Here is a 26,986-nt window from a genome sequence, read left to right as displayed (position 1 = left end):
ACAGGTCTCGGAAGCTGTAAGACTATGAGAGCTAACATCACCACTGCTGTATCATTTCCCGCAAGAGCAAAGACACGCTCCCTCTCTCACGCTCTTCAACACGGTCGACCAACAAGGAAATTACTTTGTTCATTAGGAGGATATTAGCCACCCGGGGAACACAGTTTGACAATCAGCAGAAGAGTATATGTGTAATTGGAGATGTTATCAGTGCTCCGACAGGGGGGCTGATAGGAAAAGGAATAGTGTAGTGAGCTTATGAATATTGAGGAGGAGAGGTGAGAATATAACACTTGGGGGAGGGCCTTAGTCTTGTCAATCCCAAGTCCCCCGAGGCGTGATTGGAGGAATCCATCGCTGTCATAATAGCTGCTCATGTTTAGAGCCACTGTAGGAATCGTTTAGAATGCTGAAGTCTTACCGATTACATCCTATGTTGTTCTGTGAAACCTGGCTCAACCATCCTTGTTTGTGGCGTAACTGTAGTGGATTATTTTCTCTGGTTGATTCATATTGTATGATGAACATTCCTCCCTGTATTTTCCAGAGGTCTTCCATACATTACCATCGGTGAATTCTATCCAGATCTTATCCCATCTGAACACAGACACCTCAGTTTTTATTTTTTTATTTTATTTCACCTTTATTTAACCAGGTAGGCTAGTTGAGAACAAGTTCTCATTTGCAACTGCGACCTGGCCAAGATAAAGCATAGCAGTGTGAGCAGACAACACAGAGTTACACATGGAGTAAACAGTTAACAAGTCAATAACACAATAGGAAGACAAAAAAAGTGGAGTCTATATACATTGTGTGCAAAAGGCATGAGGTAGGCGAATAATTACAATTTTGCAGATTAACACTGGAGTGATAAATGATCAGATGGTCATGTACAGGTAGAGAGAGATATTGGTGTGCAAAAGAGCAGAAAAGTAAATAAATAAAAACAGTATGGGGATGAGGTAGGTAAAAAAATGGGTGGGCTATTTGTCGATAGACTATGTACAGATGCAGCGATCGGTTAGCTGCTCAGATAGCAGATGTTTGAAGTTGGTGAGGGAGATAAAAGTCCCCAACTTCAGCGATTTTTGCAATTCGTTCCAGTCACAGGCAGCAGAGAACTGTAACGAAAGGCGGCCAAATGAGGTGATGGCTTTAGGGATGATCAGTGAGATACACCTGCTGGAGCGCGTGCTACGGATGGGTGTTGCCATCATGACCAGTGAACTGAGTTAAGGCGGAGCTTTACCTAGCATGGACTTGTAGATGACCTGGAGCCAGTGGGTCTGGCGACGAATATGTAGCGAGGGCCAGCCGACTAGAGCGTACAAGTCGCAGTGGTGGGTGGTATAAGGTGCTTTAGTGACAAAATGGATGGCACAGTGATAAACTGCATCCAGTTTGCTGAGTAGAGTGTTGGAAGCAATTTTGTAGATGACATCGCCGAAGTCGAGGATCGGTAGGATAGTCAGTTTTACTAGGGTAAGTTTGGCGGCGTGAGTGAAGGAGGCTTTGTTGCGGAATAGAAAGCCGACTCTTGATTTGATTTTTCGATTGGAGATGTTTGATATGAGTCTGGAAGGAGAGTTTATAGTCTAGCCAGACACCTAGGTACTTATAGATGTCCACATATTCAAGGTTGGAACCATCCAGGGTGGTGATGCTGGTCAGGCGTGCGGGTGCAGGCAGCGAACGGTTGAAAAGCATGCATTTGGTTTTACTAGCGTTTAAGAGCAGTTGGAGGCCACGGAAGGAGTGTTGTATGGCATTGAAGCTCGTTTGGAGGTTAGATAGCACAGTGTCCAAGGACGGGCCGGAAGTATATAGAATGGTGTCGTCTGCGTAGAGGTGGATCAGGGAATCGCCCGCAGCAAGAGCAACATCATTGATATATACAGAAAAAAAGAGTCGGCCCGAGGATTGAACCCTGTGGCACCCCCATAGAGACTTCCAGAGGACCGGACAGCATGCCCTCCGATTTGACACACTGAACTCCCTCTTCCTCATTTTGCTTCATATTTCTCTACTTCTCTGTCCCTCCACATATCATCACCATCATGTTTTTCTCTCCATCAAATGCATTTGCTCAGCACCTCCCTCCTTTCTCCCTCTCTTTTTCCCTGTTTTCTCCCTCCTCCCTCTGGACAGTGGATGGTATGTGTATTCTCTCCTCGGACATGCTCAGCCCTCTGGGTTCTGAATTATCCTTTTTAGTTCTTAATCCCATTATCAGACATCCACTTCTAGGTTTTCGTCTCTCTCCTCATTTCTCCTCTGCTGGTCATGCTGTGTGTGTGATTTAGACCTGTCACTGTTGCATGTTGCAATAGCGCCGTTTCACAGCCCTCACAGCCCAGTGTGCTATTCCGCCCTTGGAACTAGGGATGCAAGTTTCGGTCAATTTTGCTGCCGACTAACCGACCCTCATTAACCGGTCAACAAACGGTTAAAACATTTTCAACCAGTAAAATGAGGTGACCAACAAAATACTAGAAATACAAGGAACATACATTTTACATTAAGAGCCTTGACCTTTGTGTTGTCTTAAGGGTAAAAAATGACCCGCCACTATGTTTAACAGCAGAGAAACCCCCCTAAATTATATTTTTTCCAACTTGAAATTTGATGACTTTTCCTAGAGTGACCCTTTGTTGCCAAAAATGTTTGTTTCCCTTCAATAAAATGCATTCCAAACTACTTTCTGCACATTTCTGCTACTTTCTTAGGCTATACAAGTGATATATCTTGCAAACAAAAAAGTTGTTTACAGCTATGCAGTACCTTTAGCACTAATAATAATAATCCTCTACTTTAGTAAAGAAAACAATTATGACAGGTGTGTCGTAATAAAAACGAATGGTGTCCACTGATTAAATGCAGTCTTTCTGCATTGTGAAGAGGGAAAACCCAGATATTCACAAAGTTGGTGATGAATGACAGGTTGTTTCTTCATGAAAAATAGATTTGGGTTTTAAAATTCAATTAAGCTGCTTTATTTTAGGGGTTTCGTGAAGGTGGGTCATTGTTTACCCTTAGGACAAGGGGAGTACACAGAATGTTAAGACTACACAAGGGTTAATGGAAACATGCAGCAATAGCAAGCCTATTGTCTTACTGTCAAAAGGCTTTAGCCTGTTATTGAACCTGCAATGAAGCAGCTGATAAAATGTACATTTCAAACATTTGCCAAAATGCAATTCGTGGGAAAACACTGTGCTAAACAGCACATCTAATAAGTCGCTCTGGATAAGAGCGTCTGCTAAATGACTTAAATGTAAATGTAAATGTAATGTAAAAATCTAATGAGAGCAGTTCCATATGTGACAGAGATCAACATCTCTGCAACTGGACAATGAAAGAAAGTTGTTGTGAAAACCAATAGAAGAGGAGAGCAGTAATGTCCTTCACATTTCTATGGTTGGATTTGGCTATGCTACTTTGAAGCAAGGTAAGACATGCCTCATGTAGGTTTCAAACAACTATACTGCCTTAAGCACACATTGAAAAGTGGTGGTGATAGCCTGCCTACATTACCGCTGACTATAGCCAGAGATAATGTATACAACGACGAGATGGTCTTGACTCCGCCCTAATAATAGCAGTCTTTGTCCCAAAGGCAGGAAGGCAGGCAGTCTTTTTTTATTTAACTAGGCAAGTCAGTTAAGAACAAATTCTTATTTATTTGACGGCCGACCAGAACCAAACCCGGACGATGCTGGACCAATTGTGTGCCGCCCTATGGGACTCCCAATCACGGCCGGATGTGATACAGCCTGGGTCTGATTATAGCACCAGAATGGCGAATGGAAGGCGTTCTTTAATTACGAGTTGAGATTGAGAATTTAAAATAGTAGCTATTTTTAAATGTGGCCATCAAAACAGTTAACACGCAATTACATTTCTAATTGTTATTTGTTGCGCAATGACTGGGCTTCTAAAATAACGTTTCGCTCCAGTAACAGCTAGAGCGAAACTAGGCTCTGTATGCTGTGCGCATGTGTTAAATAAGATTCATGGCGACTAACGAAAATATAGGCGGCAATTTAATTCCATTCAATTATGTAAATTAACTTATAGATCGCTAAGTATGACCGTTCAAATGCATTTTTTGGAGGCTAACAGATTAACGTTAACATCCCTACTGGGAATCGATCATTTAAAGACATGACCTACATGCTGAAAAACAACTAACTAATGGGCTGCAAACTGAGGAGGAAGCAAAGGGAGCTGTTGACCATGGGATGGCATCCACATTTATGATCGAATGATCTATTCAATTTATAGTAACAAATAATCTTATTACCTTAACAATTAATGTATCCTCCCCTGCAGGACTGTTGTGATAGGAAAACAAAGTGCCAACAGCTAGGCTAGCAGATCTGTAGTGTATTACAGAGAAACAAAGCACTGAAGGCTAGCAGGTCTGTAGCGTAGCAATTGATTAGCAGGATTGGGGATCAAAGCCTGTTTAAATTTGCAGCTTGGGGTCTGAGGGACAACCAGGTGCCCAAACAAACCTGAACTCAGCTGCCCCTTCAATTGCTATGGCAACTGCTCTCTGAGCTGACCATAGCAGAGTAGGGTGGGGGGAGACATGCTCCCTGGAAGACTTCCTGGATTCTACTGTTTGAGGGTAATACAATGTGAGCCCTGCTGTGCTGTCTAGGGTTGTAGGAAGTGCAGGCAGGTGTCCATATGATGTCTCCGTTACTCTCATCCAATCCCACAATGCAACAAGGGTACCGTACTTTTCAATGTCACCATGCATCAACCTATCCGATCTGTGAAGAAGAGTGAACGAGGAGTGAAGAGAGGGAGCACGTTTTTTGGAATAAGATGCAGCCCTGGTTGCATAATATCCTCAGTTGTGGGCTCTACTGGGCTTGGTTAAAGTACACTCAACATCCAGGCAATGCAAGTAGTCATGCACTTACACAAAGACAACCACTGCATAAGGAGTCATTGCATGAATGAGTTAGCAGATCCTAAGTGCACTGGAAGTACTGTCGACATGGACTCCAGTTGGATTGGTAGTGTTGGCAATCAAATTTCTCAGCAAAAAAAAAATCACTTGATTAATAAAATAACATCTCCTTATATGGCCACATTAATGCTGTACATGTTTATAAAACATGAGAAGGTTGTTGACATTGTTGTGTGTATTATGTCTGCCTGGCCCTGCAGATGGACTGCCTGTCAGTCCAGTTAACAGCTGATATCAACGTAACCTGACCCTGTGCTCCCTGGAGAGCAGTTTCCTGTAAACACCAGAGTAGGTCAGTGTGTTTAAAGATCAGAGGCTTGTCCGTCTGTTCTCCATCCATCCACAGTAAACAGGACGGCCCTCGCTGCTCCTCTCTCTGTGACCGATTGCTGACCTGGAATATCCAACTTTCAGTTGTGTCTTTCAGAAACCCTCCTAAAACTCCACCTGTTTCATTTTGGTTGTCAGTAACTCTTACTTTCCCCTTCTGTTTGAGCAATATTCTATAGGAGGTATTTGGACATAAATTATGGACTTTATCGAACAAAACAAACATTTATTGTGGAACTGGGATTCCTGGGAGTGCATTCTGATGAAGATCAAAGGTAAGTGAATATTTACAATGCCATTTCTGACTTTTGTGACACCTCTCCTTCTTTGGAAAATGGCAGTATGTTTTGATGTAGCTTGGCGCTGACCAAACATAATCGCAAGGTGTGCTTTCGCCGTAAAGTCTTTTTGAGATCTGACACAGCGGTTGCATTAAGGAGAAGTTTATCTATAATTCCATGCATAACACTTGTATCTTTTATCAAGGTTTATTATGAGTATTTCTGTAATTTGATGTGGCTCTCTGCACTTTCACCGGATGTTTGTTTGAGACAATGCATTTCTGAACACAACACACCGATTTCAAATTAGGTTTTTGGACATAAAGATTAACTTTATCGAACAAAACACACATTAATTGTGTAACATGAAGTCCTGTGAGTGCCATCTGATGATCTGTGATTAATTTAATCGCTATTTCTGACTTTTGTGAGGGCTCTCTTTAGCTGGAAATGGCTTTATGGTTTTCTGTGACTACGTGCTGACCTAAAATAATAGTTTGGTGTGCTTTCGCCGTAAAGGCTATTTGAAATCGGACACTGGCTGGATTTACAAGAAGTCTACATTTAAAAGGGTGTAAAATAATTATGTTTGAGGAATTTCTGTTGTTTTGAATTTGGAGCCCTGCAATTTCACTGTCTGTTGGCGAGGTGGCGACGCCCCGCGTCCCACATATCCCAGAGAGGTTAACCCAGCATGACATCTACTCTGTTACCTCTTAGCCCAGCATGACTTTCACTTGGTTACCCCTTGAAACCCATTACAGTCTGAACCCTGTCTATGGGGGGGTTCTTGATTTTAAGACCCCTTGAAGTATCAAGGGGTGGCAGGGTAGCCTAGTGGTTAGAGCGTTGGACTAGTAACCAGAAGGTTGCAAGTTCAAATCCCCGAGCTGACAAGGTACAAATCTGTCGTTCTGCCCCTGAACAGGCAGTTAACCCACTGTTCCTAGGCCATCATTGAAAATAAGAATTTGTTCTTAACCGACTTGCCTAGTTAAATAAAGGTAAAATACATTTTAAAAAGACACTTGATGAAAAATGGTATTAGACCAAACTGCTATTAGCCCATACAAACACAATGAATAACAAATTCACTTCATGGAACAGATAGTCCCCCCCAAAAAAATGTTTTAAAATAAGTTTGTTCTGAAGTTTCTGTCCTATATCTGAGAGAGATTTTTTTTTTTAAGAAAAAAAAAGTTATATTTTCTTAACATGTGCATTCGGAAAGTATTCAGACCCCTTGACTTTTCCAGATTGTGTTATGTTACAGCCTTATTCTAAAATATATATATATTTTTTAATTAAACTATATTTACACACAATACCCCATAATGACAAGGGGAAAACAGATTTGAAAAAAAAAATCTGAAATACCTTATTTACATAAGTATTCAGACACTTTTCATCCTGGTGCATCCTGTTTCCATTGATCATCCTTGAGATCTTTCTACAACTTGATTGGAGTCCCCTTGGGGTAAATTAAATTGATTGGACATGATTTGGAAAGGCACACCTGTCTATATAAGTTCCCACAGTTGACAGTGCATGTCAGAGCAAAAACCAAGCCATGAGGTTGAAGAAATTGCACGTAGAGCTCAGACAGGATTGTGTTGAGGCACAGGACAACCTTCCAGAAGGACCACCATCTCTGCAGCACTCCACCAATCATGCCTTTACGGTAGCGTGGCCAAATGGAAGCCACTCCTCATTAAAATGCACATGGCAGCACGCTTGGAGTTTGCTAAAAGGCACCTAAAGATTCTCAGACCTTGAGAAACAAGATTCTCTGGTCTGATGAAAGCAAGATTGAACACTTTGGCCTGAATGCCAAGCGTCACATCTGGAGGAAATCTGGCACCATCACTACGGTGAAGCATAGTGGCGGCAGCATCATGCAGTGGGGATGTTTTTCAGCGGCAGGGATTGGGAGACAAGTCAGGATCGAGGAAAAGATAAACAGAGCAAAGCACAGAGATCCTTGATGAAAACCTGCTCCAGAGTGCTCAGGACCTCATATTGGGGTGAAGGTTCACCTTCCAACATGACACCAACCCTAAGCACACAGCCAAGACAATGCAGGAGTGGCTTTGACACAAGTCTCTGAATGTCCTTGATTGTCCCAGCCAGAGCCCGGACTTGAATCCGATCGAACATCTCTGGAGAGACCTGAAAATAGCTGTGCAACGACGCTCCCCATCCAACCTGACAGAGCTTGAGAGGATCTGCAGAGAAGAATGGGAGAAACTCCCCAAATACAGGTATGCCAAGCTTGTAGCGTCATACCCAAGAAGACTCGAGGCTGTAATTGTTGCCAATGGGGTATTGTGTGTCGATTGGATTTTTTAAAAAAAGTTTTAGAATACGGCTGTAACGTAACAAAATGTGGAAAAAGTCAAGGGGCCAGAACTTTCCTGAAGGCACTGTACTTCAATTCATTTTTTCAACTGGTACCGGGGGACCTTCAGACGAATCTTGTGCGATGTGTGTGCGTCCTAGAGCAAAACAACAAACGTGTTCGTGAAAGTCTCACATTATTAGTGTGTAGCCAAAACTGATCGGACACTACAGACAGAAGTTGGCAGATCGTCTGTACCAACTTCAGATGAGCCCCAAGACACTTGTGGGTGTCGAAGAGCAAAACAGTGAATTTGTGATCTTTATGTAGGAGGGTCATTATAGTTGTGTAGGCCAAACTGTTCGGACGCTACAGACTTTGTGAGAAAACCGATTTTTTTTTTTTTTTTTTTTTTTTTTTTGGTCTGACAAACACCACTCTAGCTCTGTCACCTTCCTCCACATCGCCAATGCGGTGCATTAAGATGCATCCAATGCAAAAATCTCTAGCTTAAACTGACTGATTTCTCTAGCTTAAACTGACTGATTTCTCTAGCTTAAACTGACTGATTTCTCTAGCTTAAACTGACTGATTTCTCTAGCTTAAACTGACTGATTTCTCTAGCTTAAACTGACTGATTTCTCTAGCTTAAACTGACTGATTTCTCTAGCTTAAACTGACTGATTTCTCTAGCTTAAACTGACTGATTTCTCTAGCTTAAACTGACTGATTTCTCTAGCTTAAACTGACTGATTTCTCTAGCTTAAACTGACTGATTTCTCTAGCTTAAACTGACTGATTTTGATGGGGATTGTTTTATTATGCCAATTAGATTTCCGCAGGGGCGTGGACATTGTCTCTAGGGGGCTAACCCAACATGACTTTAACTCAGTTACCCCTTAACTCAGCATGATGTCAACTCTGTTACCACTTCACTCCGTCACCTCCATCTGAACACACTGCTGTATTGTTAACTCAGTCTCAGCTCCACACTCTCTCACCCCAGCCTCAACTGAATTGTGCTCCATTACAAGGACAGGCGTTTGTTATTATCCCTGCGTGAACCATTCCGTGTTCAAAACTTTTACTATCTACTGTGAACATCAGCTCTTTGGTTTCTACACAACACTAACAGGGTTATCTGACAGAGACTGGTGCCACGAGGACAATGGACACCCAATCCTCTTGTTAGAAATCCAGGCCTGTACCACTATCATAGCGGGCGAACCTTAGATAGGCTTGGGTTAGCACAAACACACAGAGATCATTCCCCTTTCTTTGACATGTGAAGGCACTGTAGAGACAGACCGTAGAGATGACGCATTGTGAGAATATATGAGACGCTGTGAGGAGGGGGGATCTAGCGAGGAAAGCACAGATATCAGAGTCTGAAAGCTTCTTCCAACATGTTCTCTCTGATAGACACACCAAACAAACTGACACACACATACACACTGATAGAAGGATCAATATAGCCTAGTAGTCCTGTCTGTAGAGCCTCTCAAAATCAGACAGAGCGAGAGGGGAGCAAGATACAAAAGCAGAGAGAGAGAGAAAGACTCATCAATAATGTGGTTTAGTGAGAAGTGTGAGCTGATGGTACTCATCAGTGTAGGGTTCTGCCTCCTCTCCTCCACTTTGTTGTCTGGCCAACGAACATGAGATCACTACCCAGTGTGGATATATATCCAGCAGCCATCCCAGAGAACCAGGAGAGACAGACTGACCACACCACAGTACTGCAGCTCATTCACCATTTAACAGCAGCTCATCAAACACCACAAGAGCTTATGGACAATTTGCTTCACTGGACATTCTCATTTTCCATACAGAAAACGCATACATGCACAGTACACACGCCACAAATGAGCCGCAGTCCAAGTTGTCTGATCTGCTTTATCTCAGAAAGCAGCTGCAGAACCAAACAGTAACAACAGCAATAACCTAGAAACAGAGACAGACTGGTTTGGTTGGATGGGGTCCACTGTTAATGGATGATGGCCAAGCATGAACATGTACAGTATTTCTGAGGGAGGGTGTGCACATATGGAGAGGAAAGGTGAATTTACGTGTGTGTGGTTCAGAAAAACGCCATGGCACTTACCAAAGATATTGGTGGAATGTCCTTTCTTGGCGAGAGGTTTCAACTCGTTGTGTCCCCATCCGTACTGTCTGTAGCTGTCCCACGCATGCTTCATCATCTACAACACACACACACACACACACGCTTTAGACACATCTGCAATACAGCAACGTAACGAGAGTCTTGACTCTTGTTCCACCTGGAATAGAAACGCAGAGCATTTAGAGAAAGACAATCAAGGCATTTTGTTTTGTCTGCTACAACACCATGAACCTATCTTGAACTATAGACTCTAAAGGGAGAACCTTACAAGAGGCTTGTCACATACCTTTTCTTTTATAAATGACTCATACATACAGTCTTGCACATAACATCTTGACAGCACAAACAATCAGCATTAACACACAATTCTTTTTTCACCATAATTTCAGCCTCGACACTGGAAAGAGAATGGCACTTAGGCCTTTGTTCTGGAAAATGATGCAACTGAGATTGACATCCCCGTGCCCCCTCAGCCACTGGCCCCACCTCCACTCCAGCCCCTTAAACACCCCCAAGCTCTTTACACACCCAAAGCCCCAGCCCCTGGTGTGACCACAACTCTGTCAGTTCCTCTGTCACTCAGTTTCTAGGTCAATGGCCAGCAGGTCCCTCACCACACATCTCACACCATGGCTGGGTGGACAGGACACAGTCTTTGTGTGTGTTTGCCGTGTAACTACTTCTCTTCAGACAACATTGATAAATTGGCGCCGTAGGGCTCCTCTCTCTAATCTTTTTCATTGTGTTTTCCTTGACTGTCTGGAGGCACTGACCAGACATGTGTCTTAAGGATAAAAACACTGCTGTATTAACATGACCTTTACAGAGGAGCCGTAAGAGATGAACTGAGAATAAAGAGGGAGAAACAGACAGGATAATGAGGCAAGCCTTGACACGAAGACAGTGATGCTGACCAAAGGAGAGAAGAGGAGACGCAAGGGAAATTCAAGAGAAACTGTGAGGACGACGCTGCTGACTGACAGAGAGTCACGCTTTCCCAAATCTCTACTGCACGCTCAACATTTCCCTTTTTCCTCCTAAATCATGGCCTTAGTCTGGTGGGATTAGCTATCCCAGGAGGACATTTTCTCACCCTGTCGGTCTGTCTCTGTCTGCCATGGCAGCCATCCAAAAATGTGAGACCAGGTTTTCCTCCTGTTTGAGCCAGAGTCCCCTCTTTTCCTTTTGCTCTCCTGTGCCAGCCTCTCCTCTCGCCTCTCTTCTCCCAGCAGCACCAAGGCAAGGGAGGAAGGGAGCAAAGCCAATAGAACACATGGCCAGGAGTTTCATTGTGTTCTTGGCTTGCTGGCATTCAATGACGCACTCGGTCTCCACACAGCAGGAGATTATAAATCACATTAACTTACTGGGAAAACACCACTTAACCCATTGGCTCCTGATGGCGAGGTAGACCTCTAATTGGCTGGTTTATAAAATGCTGATTGGCCCATCTGTTAAAGAATATAGGATTTACAGAAACGGAATATTCAAATGTACAGTACGAGTCAAAATTGTGGACACATACCCACAAGGATTTTTCGTATTTTTTTTAAATACATTGTAGAATAATAGTGAAGACATCAAATACAATACACCATCCCATCTGGTTTTGCTCTTAGTGGGACTATCATTTGTTTTCAACAGGACATTGACCCAACACGCCTCCAGGCTGTGTAAGAGCTATTTGACCAAGAAGAAGATTGATGGAATGCTGCATCAGATGACCTGGCCTCCACAATCACCTGACCTCAACCAAATTGAGATGGTTTGGGATGAGTCGGACCGCAGTGATGGAAAAGCAGCCAACAAGTGCTCAGCATGTGGGAACTCCTTCAAGACTGTTGGAAAAGTATTCCAAGTGAAGCTGGTTGAAATAATGCCAAGAGTGTACACAGCTGTCATCAAGGCAAAGGGTGGCTACTTTGAAAAATCTAAAATATATTTTGATTTGTCTAACACATTTTTTGTGTTATTGCATAGTTGTTGTCTTCACTATTACTCCACAATGTAGAAAATAGTAAAAATAAAGAAAAACCCTGGAATGATCAGGTGTGTCCAAACCTTTGACCTGAACTGTATATTAACATTATACACACTGACTGGACATTTCACTTAACGTACCATTAACATGACACAAAAATGACAGTTTGCTGTTATAACATTATGACCAGCACTCAATATCCTTTCTAGAGTCTAAAACCCAACAACCATTAATGAATTGACTGACTGGGGTAACATATTGACCAGCATTCAAGATCACTTCTGTAGTAGGGAGTCTGATTCTAAAATGCCATAGCCAATTAAACTGTCCCTTCATGCATGACTTTATGGTGTGTTTCAACAGATGCTGCTCCTTCAGGTTAGGTTACCCTCTCCAGCACATATTGAATGTCAAGATCATTGCTGCTGCCTGTAGCGTGAGACCAGGCCAGGGATGTGTCCCAAACAGCACCCGTTTCCCTATGTAGTGCACCCTATGGGCCCTAGTCAAAAGTCGTGCACTATAAAGGGAAAAGGGTGCCATTTGGGACGCAGCCAGAAGCGTAATGTGTTAAGTGGCATTGCAAGTATTTATATCTGCTTTGAAAAGAGAGGGTTTTGGTTGGCTCTGGTTCGGTCTGATTCCTGCTCTCAGACTCTTAGCTGATCCTCAGCTTCTTCACTGAGACCATGGGAGCACTGATGAGGGATACACAAATCACACTAAGACAGAGGAATAATGTGCCTCAGCAAAAAGAGGGCGAATCTACACACTGCAATAAGACAGTGCTAGCTATGTTCCCAACTGTGGTCTTCTCTACTCTTGGCTTTTATTCCCAGTGACTGTTGATGGCCTTCTGCTCGTCGGTTAGCAGCCATCCTGCCTGTCTAACTATGGGCTTGGGGAGGGAAGCATGAAGAAACGACAGCTTGTGGTGGGGTTCTCAGTGTCTGTTAAATAAAACCCACACTCCACAGAGATGGAGAAACACACAGACCAACCTCTGGTGATTTATCTCTGAGCCAGAAAAATGTGTAAGAAACTCACAGCCAACCTCATGGTTCTGGATGTGTTGGTTTGAGCATGGTAACAAAGAACACTAAGTTTGTGGGTTTAATTCACACAAGGGCCTCATATACTGGATATACAGTGCATTAGGAAAGTATTCAGATTTTGGCCCATTCCTCCATGCAGATCTCACTAGCTTTAAGCACCAACTGTCAGAGCATCTTACAGATTACTGCACCTGTACATAGCCCACCTATAATTTAGCCCAAACAACTACCTCTTTCCCAACTGTATTTCATTTATTTATTTATTTTGCTCCCTTGCACCCCATTATTTTTATTTCTACTTTGCACATTCTTCCATTGCAAAACTACCATTCCAGTGTTTTACTTGCTATATTGTATTTACTTTGCCACCATGGCCTTTTTTGCCTTTACCTCCCTTCTCACCTAATTTGCTCACATTGTATATAGACTTGTTTATACTGTATTATTGACTGTATGTTTGTTTTACTCCATGTGTAACTCTGTGTCGTTGTATCTGTCGAACTGCTTTGCTTTATCTTGGCCAGGTCGCAATTGTAAATGAGAACTTGTTCTCAACTTGCCTACCTGGTTAAATAAAGGTGAAATAAAATAAAATAAAAATAAAAGAGCAGTGATGTTTTGGGGCTGTTGCTGGGCAACACGGACTTTCAACTCCCTCCAAAGATTTTCTATGGGGTTGAGATCTGGAGATTGGCTAGGCCACGCCAGGACCTTGAAATGCATCTTACGAAGCCACTCCTTCGTTGCCCGGGCGGTGTGTTTGGGATCATTGTCATGCTGAAAGACCCAGCCACGTTTCATCTTCAATGCCCTTGCTGATTGAAGGAGGTTTTCACTCAAAATCTCACGATACATGGCCCCATTCATTCTTTCCTTTACACGGATCAGTCGTCCTGGTCCCTTTGCAGAAAAACAGCCCCAAAGCATGATGTTTCCACCCCCATGCTTCACAGTAAGTATGGTGTTCTTTGGATGCAACTCCGCATTCTTTGTCCTCCAAACACAACGAGTTGAGTTTTTCCACGGGATGAGATCTTGTGTGGAGCCCCAGATCGAGGGAGATTATCAGTGGTCTTGTATGTCTTCCATTTCCTAATAATTGCTCCCACAGTTGATTTCTTCAAACCAAGCTGCTTCCTATTGCAGATTCAGTCTTCCCAGCCTGGTGCAGGTCTACAATTTTGTTTCTGGTGTCCTTTGACAGCTCTTTGGTCTTGGCCATAGTGAAGTTTGGGGTGTGACTGTTTGAGGTTGTGGACAGGTGTCTTTTATAATGATAACAAGTTCAAACAGGTGCCATGAATACAGGTAACGAGTGGAGGACAGAGGAGCCTCTTAAAGAAGAAGTTACAGGTCTGTCAGAGCCAGAAATCTTGCTTGTTTGTAGGCGACCAAATAGTTATTTTCCACCATAATTTGCAAATAAATTCATTAAAAAATCCTACAATGTAATTTTCTGGATTTTTTTTCAAATTTTGTCTGTCATAGTTGAAGTGTACCTATGATGAAAATTACAGGCCTCATCTTTTTAAGTGGGAGAACTTGCAAAATTGGTGGCTGACTAAATACTTTTTTGCCCCACTGTAAGTGTCCCTCAGAAGTGGTGAAGTCCAATTATTTTAAATGTGCTAGCCAGGTATGCCCTGGGTTACTCTTTGAGTGTTTTATTGAAACATTCTGTGGCATAGACTAGGAATCACTGGCCACTTTAAGGAATGGAACACTTTAATAATCTTTACATATCTGGCATCACTCATCTCATATGAATATATTCTACCATGCCCAGAAATCTGCTCCTTTCATTCTCTGTCCCCAACGCTCTAGGCGACCAGTTTTGATAGCCTTTAGCCGCACCCTCATACTACTCCTCCTCTGTTCCGCGGGTGATGTGGAGGTAAACCCAGGCCCTGCATGTCCCCAGGCACCCTCATTTGTTGACTTCTGTGATCAAAAAAGCCTTGGTTTCATGCATGTCAACATCAGAAGCCTCCTCCCTAAGGTTGTTTTACTCACTGCTTTAGCACACTCTGCTAACACTGATGTCCTTGCCGTGTCTGAATCCTGGCTCAGGAAGGCCACCAAAAATTCTGAGATTTCCATACCCAACTATAACATCTTCCGTCAAGATAGAACTGCCAAAGGGGGAGGAGTTGCAGTCTACTGCAGAGATAGCCTGCAAAGTAATGTCATACTTTCCAGGTCCATACAAAAACAGTTCGAACTACTAATCTTGAAAATTACTCTCTCCAGAAATAAGTCTCTCACTGTTGCCGCCTGCTACCGACCCCCCTCAGCACCCAGCTGTGCCCTGGACACCATTTGTGAATTGATTGCCCCCCATCTAGCTTCATAGTTTGTTCTGTTAGGTGACCTAAACTGGGATATGCTTAACTCCCCGGCAGTCCTACAATCTAAGCCAGATGCCCTCAATCTCACACAAATCATCAAGGAACCCACCAGGTACAACCCTAAATCTGTAAACAAGGGCACCCTCATAGACGTCATCCTGACCAACTGGCCCTCCAAATACACCTCCGCTGTCTTCAACCAGGATCTCAGCGATCACTGCCTCATTGCCTGTATCCACTACGGAGCCGCAGTCAAACGACCACCACTCATCACTGTCAAATGCTCCCTAAAACACTTCTGTGAGCAGGCCTTTCTAATCGACCTGGCCCGGGTATCCTGGAAGGACATTGACCTCATCCCGTCAGTTGAGGATGCCTGGTCATTCTTTAAAAGTAACTTCCTCACCATTTTAGATAAGCATGCTCCGTTCAAAAAATGCAGAACTAAGAACAGATATAGCCCTTGGTTCACTCCAGACCTGACTGCCCTCGACCAGCACAAAAACATCCTGTGGCGGACTGCAATAGCGTCGAACAGTCCCCGCGATATGAAACTGTTCAGGGAAGTCAGGAACCAATACACGCAGTCAGTCAGGAAAGCTAAGGCCAGCTTCTCCAGGCAGAAGTTTGCATCCTGTAGCTCCAACTCCAAAAAGTTCTGGGACACTGAAGTCCATGGAGAACAAGAGCACCTCCTCCCAGCTGCCCACTGCACTGAGGCTAGGCAACACGGTCACCACCGATAAATCCATGATTATCAAAAACTTCAACAAGCATTTCTCAACGGCTGGCCATGCCTTCCGCCTGGCTACTCCAACCTCGGCCAACAGCCCCCCCGCAGCTACTCGCCCAAGCCTCTCCAGGTTCTCCTTTACCCAAATCCAGATGGCAGATGTTCTGAAAGAGCTGCAAAACCCGGACCCGTACAACTCGGATGGGCTTGACAATCTGGACCCTCTATTTCTGAAACTATCCGCCGCCGTTGTCGCAACCCCTATTACCAGCCTGTTCAACCTCTCTTTCATATCGTCTGAGATCCCCAAGGACTGGAAAGCTGCCGCAGTCATCCCCCTCTTCAAAGGGGGAGACACCCTGGACCCAAACTGTTACAGACCTATATCCATCCTGCCCTGCCTATCTAAGGTCTTCGAAAGCCGAGTCAACAAACAGGTCACAAACCATCTCGAATCCCACCGTACCTTCTCTGCTGTGCAATCTGTTTTCCGAGCCGGTCACGGGTGCACCTCAGCCACGCTCAAGGTACTAAACGATATCGTAACCGCCATCGATAAAAGACAGTACTGTGCAGCAGTCTTCATCGACCTTGCCAAGGCTTTCGACTCGGTCAATCACCATATTCTTATCGGCAGACTCAGTAGCCTCGGTTTTTCGGATGACTGCCTTGCCTGGTTCACCAATTACTTTGCAGACAGAGTTCAGTGTGTCAAATCGGAGGGCATGCTGTCCGGTCCTCTGGAAGTCTCTATGAGGGTGCCACAGGGTTCAATCCTCGGGCCGACTCTTTTTTCTGTATATATCAATGATGTTGCTCTTGCTGCGGGCGATTCCCTGATCCACCTCTACGCAGACGACACCATTCTATATACTTCTGGCCCGTCCTTGGACACTGTGCTATCTAACCTCCAAACGAGCTTCAATGCCATACAATACTCCTTCCGTGGCCTCCAACTGCTCTTAAACGCTAGTAAAACCAAATGCATGCTTTTCAACCGTTCGCTGCCTGCACCCGCACACCTGACCAGCATCACCACCCTGGATGGTTCCAACCTTGAATATGTGGACATCTATAAGTACCTAGGTGTCTGGCTAGACTGTAAACTCTCCTTCCAGACTCATATCAAACATCTCCAATCGAAAATCAAATCAAGAGTCTGCTTTCTATTCCGCAACAAAGCCTCCTTCACTCACGCCGCCAAACTTACCCTAGTAAAACTGACTATCCTACCGATCCTCGACTTCGGCGATGTCATCTACAAAATTGCTTCCAACACTCTACTCAGCAAACTGGATGGAGTTTATCACTGTGCCATCCGTTTTGTCACTAAAGCACCTTATACCACCCACCACTGCGACTTGTACGCTCAAGTCGGCTGGCCCTCGCTACATATTCGTCGCCAGACCCACTGGCTCCAGGTCATCTACAAGTCCATGCTAGGTAAAGCTCCGCCTTATCTCAGTTCACTGGTCACGATGGCAACACCCATCCGTAGCACGCGCTCCAGCAGGTGTATCTCACTGATCATCCCTAAAGCCAACACCTCATTTGGCCGCCTTTCGTTCCAGTTCTCTGCTGCCTGTGACTGGAACGAATTGCAAAAATCGCTGAAGTTGGAGACTTTTATCTCCCTCACCAACTTCAAACATCTGCTATCTGAGCAGCTAACCGATCGCTGCAGCTGTACATAGTCTATCGGCAAATAGCCCACCCATTTTTACCTACCTAATCCCCATACTGTTTTTATTTATTTACTTTTCTGCTCTTTTGCACACCAATATCTCTACCTGTACATTACCATCTGATCATTTATCACTCCAGTGTTAATCTGCAAAATTGTAATTATTCGCCTACCTCATGCCTTTTGCACACAATGTATATAGACTCCACTTTTTTTTCCTATTGTGTTATTGACTTGTTAATTGTTTACTCCATGTGTAACTCTGTGTTGTCTGCTCACACTGCTATGCTTTATCTTGGCCAGGTCGCAGTTGCAAATGAGAACTTGTTCTCAACTAGCCTACCTGGTTAAATAAAGGTGAAATAAAATACAAATTAAAAATATACTGTATTCTATGGTATCTCGTTCACTTAATGTTTACATACGGTTGAAGTCGGAATTTACATACACCTTAGCCAAATACATTTAAACTCAGGTTTTCACAATTCCTGACATTTAATCATAGTAAAAATTCCCTGGTTTAGGTCAGTTAGGATCACCACTTTATTTTAAGAATGTGAAATGTCAGAATAATAGCAGAGCGAATTATTTATTTCAGCTTTTATTTCTTTCATCACATTCCCAGAGGGTCAGAAGTTTACATACACTCAATTAGTATTTGGTAGCATTGCCTTTAAATTGTTTAACTAGGGTCAAACGAGTCAGGTAGCCTTCCACAAGCTTCCCATAATAAGTGAGGTGAATTTTGGCCCATTCCTCCTGACAGAGCTGGTGTAACAAACTATAGTTTTGGCAAGTCAGTGAGGGACATCTACTGTGTGCATGACATGTCATTTTTCCCCAAAAAATTTACAGATTATTTCACTTAATCACAATTCCAGTGGGTCAGAAGTTTACATACACTAAGTACGAAATGTTTGACGACTATTTTTCATAAATGTTTCTAATATAGTAAAACACTTATTTGAAGGGTTTGTATGACCTCTGCCCTGACTTTCCAGTGTGGTTTGATCACCCTCATTGGACAGCCATTTGGATAATGAATTAAAGGTCATTTGTAATTCTGATTGAAAAGGTCATTTGTAAGTGATAATTAAGATGAAGTTTATAGTTCTTAGCCATATTCTTGACTATTTTGTTATTTGAAATTATTTTGTTTTAATTTTAACCATTAGTAGTGGGGATTGAATTTTTTTTTTAAACATTACTCACATTGGGAGTCATGTGTCAAAATCGGGGAGTCCTCTGAGGTTTTGGATTGAAGTTTACACACCTTAAGTGATATGTAGGAGTGTATTGAGTGTAATGTGAAGGAGTGTATTGAGTGATATGTAGGAGTGTATTGAGTGTAATGTGAAGGAGTGTATTGAGTGATATGTGAAGGAGTGTATTGTTGTGTTTGTTCTGATACAAATCTCACCAGATTAGGTCTGCTGGATTGTTGGGATTTCTCCCGATGGGTTATAGGTCTGACTTCCTGAACCTATGGCTCTGCAGTGAAGTTGACAGTGTGATGGGGAGTATAAACCAATTTGAAAAACATTCAATAGAATGTGTTATTCTCTTTGACACGTTTAGACATTGGTACTAAGAATAATTGGTAAACGTAATAATTTATGCTTGTCTGGATTTCCTGAATCAAAAATGAACTGAACTAAACTGTTCTGATCTGTCCTCTCTTGAGGTTATCATGAAAAGGTGTCTTAAGGCATGGAAAAGATCATTGGAGCGAACAGCGTGTACCTCAAACCCCCTCTAACTGGCTGAAGAAAAGCGACACCGGCGTTCAATACGACCCACTTCTACCAAGAGACCCGAGTCTGAGCCAGCAACCGGTGTACAGCATCCGGTCTAAGCTGTCAACTGCTTTTCTCTCAGGAGTGTGACAGGAGTCCACGTGGAGTGAGCATGGGGACAGATCTGTTCCAAACTTCTCTTATGTTGCTAGTATACTGGTTGAAAAATGGACAAGAAATAATGGGTGGTAAAGATGGTGGCAGCCCAGGTAAGACATTGAATTTGGGACATTATCATGGGCCATCCACTTTGAACTGTAAAGCTTTCTGAAGCTGACAATGAAGAAGACGACAGAAGATTCAGTGCCTGAAGGGGGGGATTGGTGAACTGTGCCCAAAATGGATTAAGACTTGTCTAAAATAGTTTATTTTGGGGTATCAGGTTGATTGTAGAGGTCTACACACTACACAAATGTATGGTAATTTATATTAAGAATGCATTAAGATACTGATCTGTAATTATAATCATGATAAAAGTTAATAGTAGAATTATAGGATAACTATACTGTGTGTTAATATCAATGCGCATCCTGCCAATGTCGATGTGTGTTAAATTGAGGGGTTTTGCCTTTGCGTGATAGGACCAATGTGAATCACTGAGCAATGTCATGCTAAATTTGGGTTGGATAATTAATTGGGTTTTGGAAACTGATGGATTGATTGGTGAATGGGAAGAGTGAAACTGATCCTAATCTATTTTTACTAAATTCTGTTACCAAATTATGTTTTTGACGATATTGATAATACTCAGGAAGTATAGCATGTATAGGAGTTGACTTATAAGTAGTGGAATCATGATGCTTGTCTTGGGTCATGTTCAATAGGCACCAACGGAATACATTTTACTTAAACCAGGAGTCACTACCTGGATTTGTCCAACAAGGTATGCTCATTTTAGTTTCTAGGGTGGAAATAGTTATTTCCACCATACTGATCAATTGGAGTGTGCTAGATGACTAAATATTATTTAATAAACTCTATTGTTGCATGCACTGCATTAAGCATTTGGTAGGCCTGATCACGACAACGATGAGACTGCCTATAGGGAGGAGGTCAGAGACCTGACCGTGTGGTGCCAGGACAACAACCTCTCCATCAACGTGACAAAGGAGATGATTGTGGACTACAGGAAAAGGAGGACTGAGCACGCCCCCATTCTCATCGACGGGGCTGTAGTGGAGCAGGTTGAAAGCTTCAAGTTCCTTGGTGTCCACATCAACAACAAACTAACATGGTCCAAGCACACCAAGACAGTCGTGAAGAGGGCACGACAAAACCTATTCCCCCGCATGAGACTGGAAAGATTTGGCATGGGTCCTCAGATCCTCAAAAGGTTTTACTACTGCACCATCGAGAACACCCTGACGGGTTGCATCACTGCCTGGTATGGCAACTGCTCAGCCTTCGACCGCAAGGCACTACAGGTGGTAAAGCGTACGGCCTGGCCTCTATACCAGGCGGTGTCAGAAGGCCCTAAAAATTGTCCAAGACTCCAGCCACCCTAGTCATAGACTGTTCTCTCTGCTACCGCACAGCAAGCGCTAGGTTCAAGAGGCTTCTAAACAGACAACATTGAATGTTCCTGAGTGTACTAGTTACAGTTGACTTAAAACCTGCTTAAAAATCTAATGACAAGACTTGAAAATGATTGTCTGGCAATGATCAAAAAGCAACTTGAGCTTGAAGAATTAAAAAAAAATGTAAAAAGGGGGAAATATTGTATAATCTAGCTGTGCAAAACTCTTAGACTTACCCAGAAAGACTCACAGATGTAATCACTGCCAAATGTGATTCTAACATGTATTGATTCAGGGGTTTGAATAATTATCTAAATTATACATTTTCATATTTATTTTCCATTAATGAAAAACGAAATAAAAACATCTATTGATTACTGATTAGCATGCTGGTACATTGAAAATGTATTTTACAATCTGCAACGTCTGAATTTCCCACTTGAATTACTGAACAAGTAAATACATCATCGCCACCAGCCAGGAATCTAAATAGCAGCATTGTGACACTGTAAGCCTATAGCTTCGTGAAACATAAACGTTAGGCTTAACACGAGAAAAAACCTGCATCAATTAAAGCAAATCTGCACTGGCGCCACATAGTCTGATAGCTTATCGATAGACAGCCACGTAGACGTCGCAATTTCAGGACCATGGACAGTGATCTGTAGTATATACTTTGAGTGGCTGACACATTAGATAAACAGTTTTAGGGAAGTAGGTGGCCCAAACTCCAACTTTGCGTTCGTCCAGAGTAGGCTTGGGCGATATAACGTAAACTGGGGTATTTGGAAATAGCCACGGGATGGTTTTAAATACCATCAATGCCGTTGAAACCACTTATTTTACGTTTTTCAATACATTTTAATATTTGTAGTAAATACCTGCAGTCAACTTGTGCAATACGTTAGGACAGTGGTCACCAACCTTTTCTGAGTCAAGATCTCGGCGTCAAAATGCAAGCCAAGATCTACCGCTCGGATTCTTAAAAAAAAAATGTTTTTATAAACATGACTTAACATTTTGTAATATTAACCAATTAAAAACTGTTTGGTAGCAATGAGGTTTGTGCAGTAGGCCATAGGCCCAATACATTATCACTGCATATTGGCTATGCTTGAATTGTCCTGCCAATGTTGTTCTTCTCAGACAATTTTGAAATGTTTTTTAATTGGTATTTGATCATACTGGCAATAGATCATTTGTTGAATTACTCGTGAGACCTGCTGAGTGAACATAATATTATATAGATTTTTTTTTTACAGGACTGCATCTGATAGTCAGTCTGATGTTGCAGCGATGAGGCTGTGAAAAGGGGACACAGTCCAGCTGATGGCAAAACTGAAGTCGCACTGCATTATTTCTGCCTCATGCACCAATTCATGTTGTTACTCCTATGACCAGAGAAAGTGAAATATTCCTCAATTTTAAAAAAGACAAGCCACTAACAAAAACAACGCAAGCTTATCGGAACATTTTGTTAAACTCATTCATTGCAGCTGGAGTTTTAAGGCTTATAAAAGTGTTGACAGTGCTGGATAACTTAAACATTAACTTACTCAAAAACAGCAGCTCTTTCCAGTATTCGTTGAGACTCTCTAGTCACATTTTTTATTTTTTATTCTCACAGTATGAACTTTGCTGTGAGTTCGAGTTCTTTTTACAGTCTATGGCACTTTGCCTTCCTGGCGCTAGGGCTGCTGAATCAAGCGCACCTACTAACAACTGCACAAATTAATTAAAAAATAATAGGAATGCAAGGCTTGATCAGTGTTTTTTATTTTTATTATTTTACATAAATGTTTGTTGATAGACAAGGAATGCCTTGGAGAGGGACCAGTCAATCGTGATCGCCCGGATGGTGACCACTGCATTGGGAGATAAAGCAGATTATGTTCCTCATTTCATCTGTCACATTTTTTTGCATTATGTTTACCGTAGTTCCCCTGAACAGCTGAGCCAGTCATTTGTTTGTAAATAGCACATTGGGAGAAATTGGGAGCAGGTGCCTAGCAGTTTTTGGTAACTGTACCAAAACCAAACCGTGACCCCAAAACCACAATACGTCCCGAACCGTGTGTTTAGGTCATGTCATACAGCAGAGGTCATGCAGTCTGTCTTATGCTGACATTGCTTATGTTGATATCCACACCAGTATAATTATGTAGTCATTTCTACCCACTATCCATCATGGTGTGGATTAATGTCTGCCTTTAGAACCAAGAAGAAGGCTAATATAAACCCATCTCCCTCTGCCTAGAGAAAATAGGGTCTGGTGTTGTATCACTACAGATTGTCGATTAGACTCTCTCCTCATTTGAATATTGAGTGGTGTAGATACCTCTGTAGATTTATTAATCATGCCACATTATACACTCGACCTTGCCTTGGAACGGTCTCCAGCCCAGAGAGTTGCCCAGTGTTACTAAGGTCAGTCTGGACGAGATTAAAATCTCTGCCCTGCTCTCTCTCTCCGCTCGTCCACAATCACTGAGATGTGTATATCTCTTCAGCTCTTAGGGTTGACGAGAAAGGCAGATTTTATTATTAATAATTCTGGGGAATTCATAACCAGTTCTGGTACGTACAACACTGAAGTGGAAAGAAAAGTGGATTTCAACACCTGTGCCTCCGAGGACACATCACCTTGTAATTTCATAATCTGAGCAACTCTGCTGCTGGAATGTGGTTTTTGTTCTAAATATCATCCGATTTTTGAAAAGGAGGAGCGTGACATTGCCTGTTGTGGGCTGAGCTCTTGGGCACGTTATATGAAGACATTATTTCCTCGGTTGATCGCTTTTTCAAATCGTGCCTTGCAGTGAACCGTGAGGGTGACATCCTATAGAGTTAATCACATCTCTTGGACAACTTCCTGGAGAAGCAAGGCCAGGACTGGAGCAGAGGCACAGAAAGCGAGAGAGAGAGACAGAAAGCGAGAGACAGAAAGCGAGAGACAGAAAGCGAGAGACAGAAAGCGAGAGACAGAAAGCGAGAGACAGAAAGCGAGAGAGAGAAAGCGAGAGAGAGAGAGAGAGAGAAAGCGAGAGAGAGAGAGAGAGAGAGAAAGCGAGAGAGAGAGAGAGAGAAAGCGAGAGAGAGAGAGAGAGAAAGCGAGAGAGAGAGAGAGAGAAAGCGAGAGAGAGAGAGAGAGAGAGAGAGAGAGAAGAGAGAGAAAGAGAGAGAGAGCGAGAGCGAGAGAGAGAGAAAGCGAGAGAGAGAGAGAAAGCGAGAGAGAGAGAGAGAGAGAGAGAGAGAGCGAGAGAGAGAGAGAGAGAGAGAGAGAGAGAGAGAGAGAGAGAGAGAGAGAGAGAGAGAGAGAGAGAGAGAGAGAGAGAGAGAGAGAGAGAGAGAGAGAGAGAGAGAAGAGAGAGAGAGAGAGAGAGAGAGAGAGAGCGAGAGAGAGAGAGAGAGAGAGAGAGAGAGAGAGAGCGAGAGAGAGAGAGAGAGAGCGAAAGAGAGAGAGAGAGAGAGAGAGAGAGAGAGAGAGAGAGAGAGAGAGAGAGAGAGAGAGAGAGAGAGAGAGAGAGAGAGAAAGAGAGAGAGAGAGAGAGAGAGAGAAAGCGAGAGAGAGAAAAGAGAGAGAGAGAGAGAGAGAGAGAGAGAGAGAGAGAGAGAGAAGCACGCAAAAAGACAGCACTACATAAAGAGTATCTAAGCAGATAAAGCAGAGAGAAAGAAAAGAAGGGATAGAAAGAGCGAGACAAAGATAGAGACAGAAAAAGACAAGAGCAGGTAGAGATGGTGAGGAAGGGGGACCTTCCTTTATCCAGCTGAATGACGCCTAACAATCTGAGTAGCACCTCCACCCACAGGTTAGGCTATAGGTTGTTGTTTACTGGATTATTCCTGTTCCTGCAAAACTCAGGCAGGGGAGGATGACGGGACAGAAGGTGGACAGCCTATAAACTCAGAGGTCCGCATTGCGGCCGGCCAGTGCTCCCTTTGCCTTCCTGTCTCCTGTCCTGAGAAACAGCCAGCTAGGAGCTCTGCTCTGACCTTCACAATGGTAGCCAAACCCTTGGCCACCAGGCACCCACCCCCAGCATCCTCAATCACCACCTACTGGTGATTCATAAAGCAGAAGCTACCCCGCCACAGAGCAATCCTAGAGTCCTGCATTTGGGTTGGACACCCAAGGTTTCCTGCGGTTGACCGGATAAAAGCTGGTGGGTGTAATGAAAACATTCTATCAACCTGCGGGTCGGCTCACGGGTTCAGAACAATTATATTCCGGGTCGGAATTGTTTTAAATCAAGATAATATTTTTTTTTACAAACCCAGGAGCTTGTTATTTGGCATTGCGTTGTGAATTCCACTCTGAACAGAGAGGAAAGCATATAGGCTACCAGCCACACACCCAGTGGATCAGAGAACTGTCAATTATTTGTGTGGTGCTGAAACATGTTTCACCCCTCCATAATTATAATAATTTATACATTGCAAATTGACCAGAACTAAGCCAAAAAGAGATTGTATTTGAAATGAACAATTCCATACCTTGATTACATTGAGACACGATCCCATCTCTTTCTTTTATTTGTGGGAATATTTGGGAACAGATTTCCTCAAATTAAACACATTTTTTAATGAATCCCTGGTGATTTGAGTATTTTGACAAAAACACCCCCCACCCCCAAATTATATTGGTATATTTACTTTTTTAATTAAAATATTTGGGGGTAAAACATTTTTATAAATCACCCACAGGCCACCTGTTGCTGACCCCTGCCCTAGGCTATAGCCTACTAAATAAAATTATTTTTGCATCCTACATTTTAATCTGGAAATTATTTATTTAAGTTTAAATTATTTGATTATTTAAACAATATTGAAGGTTATTTAGAACAAAACGCTCAGTTACAGTCTTCTCACATCTCTGCAACTCCCATATGGACTCAGGAGAGGCGAAGGTGAAGAGCCATGCGTCCTCCGAAACACGACCAAACCAAGCCGCACTGCTTCCTGACACAATGCCCGCGCTTAACCCGGAAGCCAGCCACACCAACGTGTCGGAGGAAACACTGTTCACCTGGTGACGTGTCAGCGTGCATGCGCCTGGCCCACCACAGGAGTTGCTAGAGCACGATGGGACAAGGACATCCCTGCTGGCCAAACCCTCCACCCAGACGATCCTCCTCTTTTTAATAGAGGACATCCCTCTGTTTTCTCACACAATTGCATAGCCTATAGCAATGTTGCGGAACATGAGCTTTCATTAAGTGTGATTCGATTTTCGATAACATTTGCATTGATGTCCGAGGGATTAGAGGGACAATAGAGTACCAGGCAGTTTGGTAGGCTACTAATGACTTATCACCAGCATCAGAGCTTAGATATGGCTAATGACCGTGACTAAAAGGTCACGTGGAATTTGACTGCCGTCATGACTCATGACCGTCGATGTGGCGGTAACACGGTCACCGTAACAGTCCTAGGTAGACCATTCCATTGTTGTGGGTCAGCTAAGGAGTATTGGTGTCTCTGAGGGGCTTTGGCCTAGTTTGCTAACTACCTCTCTAAGAGTGCAGTCTATAAAATCAGAACATCTGCAGTCTCAGACACTGCCTGTCACCAGGGGAGTAGCCCAAGGCTTGATCCTAGGCCATACGCTCTTCTCAATTTACATCAACAACATAGCTCAGGCAGTAGGAAGTTCTCTCATCCACTTATATGCAGATGATAGTCTTACACTCAGCTGGGCCCTGCCCAGATTTTGTGTTATATGCTCTATAACAAAGCTTTCTTAGTGTCCAACAATCTTTCCCTGTCCTGAACACCTCCAAAACAAAGGTCATGTGGTTCGGTAAGAAGACT

The 26,986-nt window shown here is 43.1% G+C and overlaps 1 protein-coding gene across 2 annotated transcripts in view; it reads right to left on the bottom strand.

The window, feature by feature from the left end:
• The window catches only part of LOC118386237 (mannosyl-oligosaccharide 1,2-alpha-mannosidase IB), a 136,975-nt gene that overhangs the window by 66,008 nt on the left and 43,981 nt on the right, over nt 1-26,986 (bottom strand). For both annotated transcript variants that reach the window (XM_035773797.2, XM_035773799.2), the window contains one exon: nt 10,038-10,134. In XM_035773797.2, the coding sequence (XP_035629690.1) occupies nt 10,038-10,134 (97 nt within the window). The remainder of the gene's footprint in view (nt 1-10,037; nt 10,135-26,986) is intronic.

Source organism: Oncorhynchus keta, chromosome 7, assembly GCF_023373465.1.
Source record: "Oncorhynchus keta strain PuntledgeMale-10-30-2019 chromosome 7, Oket_V2, whole genome shotgun sequence".
In the NCBI taxonomy this organism is placed as follows: domain Eukaryota; kingdom Metazoa; phylum Chordata; class Actinopteri; order Salmoniformes; family Salmonidae; genus Oncorhynchus; species Oncorhynchus keta.
This window is presented reverse-complemented; position numbering and strand designations above follow the sequence as displayed.